This window comes from Protobothrops mucrosquamatus, unplaced genomic scaffold (assembly GCF_001527695.2).
Source record: "Protobothrops mucrosquamatus isolate PMUCROS unplaced genomic scaffold, P.Mucros_1.0 scaffold2060, whole genome shotgun sequence".
Taxonomy (NCBI): Eukaryota; Metazoa; Chordata; class Lepidosauria; order Squamata; family Viperidae; genus Protobothrops; species Protobothrops mucrosquamatus.
The window spans coordinates 37,162-46,127 of record NW_015388165.1 but is presented as its reverse complement, the minus strand read 5'-3'; the positions used below and the strand labels follow the sequence as shown (position 1 = coordinate 46,127).

Here is an 8,966-nt window from a genome sequence, read left to right as displayed (position 1 = left end):
AAGAGTGTTATCTTTTTCACTTTACTTCTATCTGTACAATAGCCTATAATTGTACAGGTGAGATGGTGATGTTATTGGGTGAATATTAATTTTTAACTATTAAATCATTAATCTTTAACCTTTTAAATATCACCATTCATTTAGAACTGAAGAAGCTTCTTGGATGGGAAGTGAAACATCTTCAAACAAAAAAAGTCCAGTCTCCTTTTTGAAAAAGGGAACCTTTGGGATAACCTTTTAAACATTTTTCAGGTGCTTTGATATGATTATTAGTAAAATACTTAAATTAACCTTGTTGGAGACTTGCTAATATATACACATGCGCACACACTAAAAACATATAGCTTGTTGTCAGACTATGTTGTGGAGGTTGAGATTTTTTTAAAAAAATTGACCCATGAAGAACAAACAAAATGGTAATTGCTGGTGGCCCATCCATGCATTATGTAGCCTAATGAAAGATGGTCATCCTTGTGTTTTTGTTTTTGCTTTATAGTCACCCCTGGAAGACTGTTACTACAGCTGCTATGCAGAAATACCCCAATCCCATGAATCCCAGCGTAGTTGGAGTTGATGTTTTGGATCGGCATGTAGATACAAATGGAAAATTACATAGCCACCGGCTGCTGAGTACAGAATGGGGAATGCCCTCAATTGTAAAATCAGTAAGTGCCATACCAAGAGTTAGGGCTTTCAACAGTTTTCTTTGAATGTTCGTCATATGCCTTTGGTTTTACAAAATATAGCTTACAGTCCACATTGTAGCATTTTGCGTTATGTTTTCTTTAGAATTTCTGTTTTTCAAGTTACAAAAGTAGATATTTCCATAATTGAGCGGTATTCAGAATTTGAATAGACCAAATTCTCACATAGAGTTACTACTGCATATTCATTTAGTTTTTTTATAATAAAGGTGACCGGTACATTGGATTGTGCAGCAGCTCTTTATAGCTGATGAATGAATTCATTGTTCCTATTACATCATAAACAACTGCATGTTAGAGCAAAACTGAATTGCTTTATTGTTCCTTTTTTCCTCAGATTACATCCCTTATGCTGTTTTGGATAGCATGAAAATTAGTTGGTCAAGTAATTTCAATTTTAGCAACACAAACACATAAGGACAATTTTTATACAAATGTCAGTTTAAATGCAGAAAAGTTTTATAAATTGAGAAAGAAATGGTGGTTATAAATACATATTTATTAATTTATATATTTCTATACATTTATATCTATGCTAGACAACTCACAACCCCATTGAGTCTTCCTTTCAGAAATATTTCCTTTCTTAAACAAAGAAACAGAATAACCACAAGTGGGTGAAAAAGCATGGGAGCGGGAGCAATTTTTGACTTTCTACCGGCTTTCCCATTGACTTTTCTTGTGGAAAGCTGGCAGAGAATACAGAAAACCACACTCACACAACCGTGGCAAAGTTGCAACAGCCACAAGTTTGTGAATACAATTGGTGTGAAGATCCTTAAAATTTCAGTTACATGGGATTAATGCAGAGGTCCCCAACCTTTTGAGCACCAGAGACCGGTTCCGTGGAAAGGTTTTTCCATGGACCAGAGGGGGCGGTGGTTTCATGTACTGCCTGCATCCCGCAGATGGGGCTTTGCTTGTTTCCACAGACCGGTTTCTGGCATGCCATGGCCCGGTGTCAGTGCACGGACCGGGGGTTGGGGACCCCTGGATTAATGGGTCCTGCATTTTGTGTGCATTCTTTTAAGTTAGTGGATTTGAGGTACCTTGATTCAAATCTTTTTGCACTATGATGCACTGTTTGGGCTAATTGAAGGTGACAAACAGAAGAATTTTAATAGTATATAGATTAATTTCTGTAGAATTTGAATAGAAAATATTGGAGAGAGTTGCAGTAATTAGGGCATTTCTTATATAGTCTTACTGAATTTTTTTACATAGATAAAAGATAAATATGAAAGCATATAAAGAAAAGTTAAAGAGGAAAGATAAAAGAAAAAGTATGAAAGTTAGAAAAAGAAAAAGGTAATTAAGGAAGTGACTTTCAATTTCCTTTGCAGCAATTACAAACTTACTTTCCATCTTCCCTCCTTAACCTTCTATCCCATGTTTATAATCCATTCCTCCATCATGGGTTATCTAGGCTAGGGCATGTCATAGTTGTAAATGGATGATTGAATTTTGCATAAGTATTAAGGGTGTATGCATTTGATTCAAATACTTGATTTGAAAGAGATTCAGTTAAATCAGGGTACAGAAGCAGGAAAATCCAATTTATATTTTAAAACAACCGTTATGGAAGGGGAAGAGGAGAAAAATTCTAGATTGTTTCTTCTTTTATTTCATGCCCCCGAAACAGCATAATGTAATTCAGCTTTTGATGCTCTGCTTATGTCACAATGCAGCTAATGCTATGTTTATCTTCTAGCTTATTGGTGCTTGTAGAATGAGAACCTATGTTCAAGAACACTCTGTAGTTGACCCAGTTGAGAAAACAATGGAGCTCAAGTCTATTAATGTAAGTATTAAAAAAATGAAATTAAACATTTCTCGTAGACTTAATTCCTGTAACGTCATACTTCAAATATCTCTTCAGAAGTCCTTAGCAGTTCAGGTTTTTCTCAGAAAGTATCTGTTTTGTACTTTGTAAAATTGACTGTCTTTTCTAAAATGGTATCCTTTCAAGTGAAATGGTTTACTTCATTATTATAGGTATAGATTGTAATGCATTTGTATGTCATGTGGTCTTATGAGAAAGTACAATGAAATCTGTATCTGAAGAAGCCAATGTAATCTATGTTTATTGAATTACGGTCTCACAAGTTAATTGTGTTCACTGAATTATTTTTTAACACTGACGCTTAAATTTCTTGTAGATTTCATTTACAAATCTGGTGTCGGTAGATGAGAGACTAATTTATAAGCCACATCCTCAAGAGCCAGAAAAGTAAGTAATGTATTTTCAGAATTTTATTCTATTTATCTTTATGGTATGAAATAACAGTAGCTCATTTAAAAATAATCAAAATACTGCTCAACATACTTGGACTAATACATGTCAGTTGCCAAGCGCCTGAAGTTTGATCATGTGACCATGCAGATGTTGCAATGATTGTAGCAATAGACTTATATACTGTTTCACAGTGCTTTACAGCCCTCGCTAAGCAGTTTACAGAGTCAGCATATTTCCCCCAACAATCTGGGTCCTCATTTTACTGACTTCGAAAGGATAGAAGGCTGGGTTAACCTTGAGTATGTCAGAATCGAACTGCTGGCAGTTGGCAGAATTAGCCTGCAATACTGCATTCTAATCACTGTACCCCCACGGCTCTTGTATGTGTGAAAAACAGTCATCAGTCACTTTTCAGTGCCATTTTGACTTCAAACAGTCACTAAACAAATAGTTACAAGTCAAGCATTACCTGTACTACATATTATTATGGCAGAAAACTACTCTTTTCAGTAATCTTTGTCAAAAGGAATTCCAAGAACCATCCACACAAACACAGAAATGCACACCCACACCTTAGGATTTAAAGCAATTTTGAGATTATTGGTTGCCCATTCCCTACTATTTAGTGTATCTATGAACACTCTATCCCTGTGGAAATTGATTGGTTGTTCTTGTAATATGTGGAATTTTCTATAGACATAGAAAGAATAAAATATCTCCTTATTACATTTTGAGAAATAAATTGGTAAACTATTGTTATTTTTTCCATAGAACTATTTTGACTCAAGAAGCAATCATTTGTGTAAAAGGAGTTAGTCTCAGCAGTTACTTAGAAGGACTAATGGAAAACACAATTTCTTCTAATGCCAAAAAAGTATGTATTACTAACTTACTTTGAGAAGACAGGAGAGAATAGTGGATGAGCATCTAAACTTTGCAAAAAATGTGAACTTGAAAATTGTGAACATGAAAAGGGAACTCAAATCTTCACAGAAGCTGTGACTTTACTGCTAATATTGGAAAAATAACCATATGAATGATTATTGTATTTATATTAGAGAACTAGCAAGGCAGATGGGCAAAGACATCAGTATATTTCTGCTTTCAAAGTTGGGATGGAATGAAAATATGAACTTATTAAGGGCTGTGCTACATTTTATGAAGATTACCTATTTCAAACTTGAGTATACCCTGAATGATTACTAATGAAAGTAATTCACCTGTGAGGTTAACACAGATTTTTTTTCACAAATGAAGGCAAACTTAGGTGTCCCAGGATAATGTTACAGGATCCAAGCTGGGTTAGTTATCGGGACCAGAGGGTTTAGTCTTCTGAGCTTTTGGGCTCATGCTGGAGCTCATCCTCAGGGAAGTTCTCTCATACCAGAAGTCCAAAAGCTTGGAAGACTAAACTGTCTGGTCCTGATGACCGACCCAGATTGGATCTTGTAACACAGGGGTCCCCAACCCCCGGTCTGTGGCATGGCAGCAACCAGTCCGCACAGACAAGCAAGGCCCCATCCGCGAGATGCAGGCAGCGCACAAAAGCACGCCCCCTCCAGTCCACGGAAAAACCTTTCTCCATGGAACCACTTCCAGGCTTTGTTTATCCTAAAAAGTCTTTATTTTGTGTAACAGAGTGTCTGCACGGCATGGATGGATGCCAAGAACTAAATTCCCCTCCCCTGGCACATAACATTCCTGCCTATTCCCCTCCTCTATTGTGCAGTCATAAATCACGTTCTCCAATCAGCCTGGGGGCAAAGGTTCACTTCTGTTCTGAAGCCCCTGTAATTATTCTCTACACACATTCTTTCTCCTCCCCTCCCAGCATCATCTAAGTTAACTCTAAAAATACCAGAAAGTTCTGCATATTTTGTCAAAGCAAGAATATTCAATATTAGCAGCGTTGACACAATGTTTACAAGAATTAAAAAGAAAAATAAGATAACAATATTGATCATATAGGTCAGCGGTTCCCAACCTATTCTATACCCCGCGCCTTTAGAACGCTTCTGGTATATTCTTGCACCCCTTACAAAAGTTCAAAATAACGGCAACAAATTATGCATGTACACTATAATTTTGAAAACCCAACTTTTCGTATCTCCTGGACTATTGTCTCGCACCCCCAGGGGGTGCGAGTACCCCCGGTTGGGAACCCCTGATATAGGTGATAAGCATAACAAGAGTATTATGAAGAATTATCTTGAGAAGTGTTGAGGTAGAAGATTGGATCTTTTCTTAACTCAAGCATTACAATCAAAATTAATGACATCAGGCCAGAAACATTCTTGCAAAAGTAACTAACAGAGACTTATTCATACAGAATAGACTTCCTAAATAGCATTTTAGTAAATGAAATGTGGATATTTCATAATTAACATATTTGTCAAGTGATGCTGAAGTGCGTGTTGCTGAATTTTTAATCCAAATATTTACCCCGTTAAGAGCAGCCCTGAGCATTTTACAGGTCGCGGGCCACATCTGACCCATGGGTGGTCCTTGTCTGGCCCACAGCGGTGGGTGGCAGGGCAGGGGCAGTGGCAGCAGAGGGCGGAGCAGCAGCTCTCCACAACAGTCCCAGTTTCTCATGTGGCCCCTTGGGAAAATTTATTGCCCACACCTATGTAAGAGGCAACAGAACCTATGAAGCTTTTGTGGCCTCGTGGAATTTTTCACAATTTAGATCAGGGGTCCTCAAACTTGCCCACTTGTGGACTTCAACTCCCAGAATTCCCTAGCCAGCATGGCTGGCTTGGGGAATTATGGGAGTTGAAGTCCACAAGTCTTAAAGTGGCCAAGTTTGAGGACCCCTGATTTAGATTCTTCCTTCATATTATATTATCTATTTAAGCTATCTCTATTTAGTTTGAACAGCAAGATAGTCATATGTGATATCTTTTTTCATCAGTTTCCCCAATCACTTTTACATTTCCAGTGGATAACTTTTCCTTTGGGTTGACCTGTTTTTCCATGACTCTATGCATGACTTCTCTTTCCTTACTTCCTTCTGAGTCAAGGTGTTCATGGTATTCACACCATGATCAAAATGTATCATGATAAAAACAAAAGGTAGCTGCCAATAGATAATATATATTAAATGCTTCCAAAAGCCCAAGCAAACAGGTTTTTTTTTTTTAAAAAAAGGCTACTGAAATATGATCAGTTGACCATGTTCTTGAGTTTGGGAACCGTCACAATAAAAAAAAAGCTTATTCTGAATACAACATAGAGACTTTACACCCTTTAACCTAGTGGTTCTAAATGTTAAAAGTAATACCAGTATAATTAATGTTTATGATCACTCTCATTTCTGTAAATTACTATGATCTCTGAGATACATGGACATGTTTCAATGAAGAATGTGTATCTTTACAGGGACGTGAAGCATTGGAGTGGGTAATCAGCAAACTTAATGCTGAAATAGAAGAATTCACTTCTTCAGCGAGAGGAAATATGAGAACTCCAATGGCAGCAGCAGCCTTTGTGGAAGAATAGTCTAGAAGCTACACCAAGTTGTTAGGCCAGAAAATTCGAAAGGAACACTTTCAAGCTTCCTCAAAGCTGGAAATATTTATTCTTATACTTATTTAAAAAATAGATCTGTAGTTTAGATTTTTAAATTAAAATTTTGGAGAGAACTTGCCTAAATCTGTACCCTGAAGGTAACATGCATGACTTTCTGTTGAATTGTACATTCCTTAAAACTGGAATGCAGGCATTCAAGACAGTTCGTGTGATTGCAGAATATATTGTGGACACAGGATTTTGAGTACCGTAGTTTGTTACAGGGCTTGGCTTTGAAGAACAAAAACTTATTACTTGAACTATGATCTAAAGTGCTTTTTTATAGGCTGTTTTCGTGAAAGTTACAATTTGTTGACCTGAGAAGTTTGATATTTAACATTCATGTTTACAGAAGCTCTCATCATTTTGAAAACTATTCTGAACGTGGCAGAAATTGCATGCTATGTAATTAGACAGGAACTAAAAGTGGCTTAACACAAAATTTTACAATTTCGGTTTTTCAAAGTCTCTACTTGGTAAAGATGGTTAAATTGTTGAACAATGCAACTTGGTGAACTTATTCATTTTGGTCCGACGTTTTCTAAGAATCAGAAATTGTATAATAACTACATTCATAAGTAGAAATCACCCCTCCCTTTTAAAATGCATAATCATGATTTATGTACTCCAGACAACCGAAGTCTCTTAAATTGTATTTGTTTCTCTTTACACACACATACACACATTTTGTTTTGTTCCATACTGCCCTACCTTCTATCTACAGAAGTCTAGGTACTTCAGAGCAAATATATCTAAATTCCACAGGTAAAAGAATAGTTCACTTCCAACATTAAAATCTTTTTCTTCACAGGGGAGTATTTATATATTCAAAAACTGGAAAACCCAAAAGGCTTTTATGTCTGATACAGGTACAATGTAAAATCGAAGTTTCTTTGATGAGCAGGACAATAGTAGAACTCTGGTATCTGTCATACATGACAAGAACTAATGAGTTGTCGACATGTCTTAATTTCTGAATTCTGGTTCCTTTAATACTTTCATCTGTGGTGTTTAGCATGGAATATTTTGTTCTTAATGTCTGTAAATACTACAATATGGACCTGAAACTAGTTTTAAAAGATAACATTTCAGTAGAAGGTACTGATTCTTGTGAGATGAGGTGTGATTGCAAACATTTACTGATGCTTTTAAATGTTAAATATTTTTCTACTGGATTATGTTTTGTCTTTTTCATTTTTACGAATTGCAAAAACATTTTATAGAGACAATGTTATTAAAAAAAGGTTAATGTTTGCTACTCTAATCTCTGTTTTAATTCAATCAGTCAAATACTACTCCTTGAGTAATGAACGGCAGCTACCCAGGTTGACCATGGTAAATGGGGAGAAGGTCTCATTCAGGCAATAGAAACAGACTCCAAAGGGGTGGGGGGGAGGATCTGTCTTGTCCAGAAGCCCTAATACATTTAAGAAACTCAAAGCGGCAGCCTGTAGGCAGTCTGCTGAAATTCTACATATATTCAGTTTCCTTTTTATTTTGAATTATGTATGGATGACTATTACTTTTCTTTGTTTTACCCAATCAGCCCTTTTCTAATTTTTTTCCTAATCCATTAGCAATATTAGGGACCTTAAAGTGTAGTTTGTTAAAGAGACATTAAAGTGTAATTTGTTTGGCCCTATATGAAAGGTCCACAACTGGCTGGCTACTCATTCTGAAAATCTATATTAGGGGTGTCAAACTCTCAAAGTCACGTGACGTGTCGCGACGTATTGCAACTTTTTTCCCACTGCCGGCAATGGGGTGGGTGCGGTTTCGGCATGACACATCCAGCCCGCTGGCCGGCAATTTGACACTCCTGATCTATATTAATGGCTGCAATGAGTATTCATTCACTTACTCATTCACTCTTTCAGTTTATATGGCCACTCATCTCAGATTCATGTCTCTGGGCAGTTAACAATAGTTAAAAGCAACATAAGCTCACCTGTAACAAATTAACAGTCATTGTATGGGCTCAGATACACTTTCTGATCCCTAGGCCTATTGATTAATTGGATTTATATCCCAATTTCATTTTGTGCAACCCAGGACAACATATATAATGCTCCCTGTTTTCACCATAACAGTATCCCTGTGAGGCACTTTCACCTAAGACACTGATAGAAATTCCAGTCTCAACTTAGGTTATAGGTCTAGGATTATCTGTAAAACTTTCAGTTCCCCCAGTTTCTAGTCTATCAACCAAATTGGCTCTTAATTTGGAATTTGAAAAAGAATTTAATTTCAATGTGAACAAAACTGATGGAAGAGGTGTATCAGTATGCTGTAGGAAAAGTATTACCACAGAAACAAATACCAAAAATAATGGATATAAGTTGCAGGTACCTACATTTTATTTAAATAGATAAAATTATTCTTACAGTAAGATCTGGATAATAGTGGAAGTCTACCTACAATTGTGCATTTTCCACATCTGGAGGTTTTAAGAAGTG

General features: G+C 36.5%; 1 protein-coding gene across 1 annotated transcript; it reads left to right on the top strand.

The window, feature by feature from the left end:
- The first annotated feature begins 502 nt into the window (after positions 1-502).
- On the top strand, positions 503-7,745 carry LOC107294714 (PRELI domain containing protein 3B). The gene is given in 6 exon segments (XM_015823969.1): positions 503-665; positions 2,416-2,505; positions 2,864-2,934; positions 3,712-3,814; positions 6,322-6,397; positions 6,400-7,745. Coding segments are annotated over 6 exon segments (525 nt in total). The 5' UTR covers positions 503-527; the 3' UTR covers positions 6,447-7,745.
- The last annotated feature ends 1,221 nt before the right edge of the window (positions 7,746-8,966 follow it).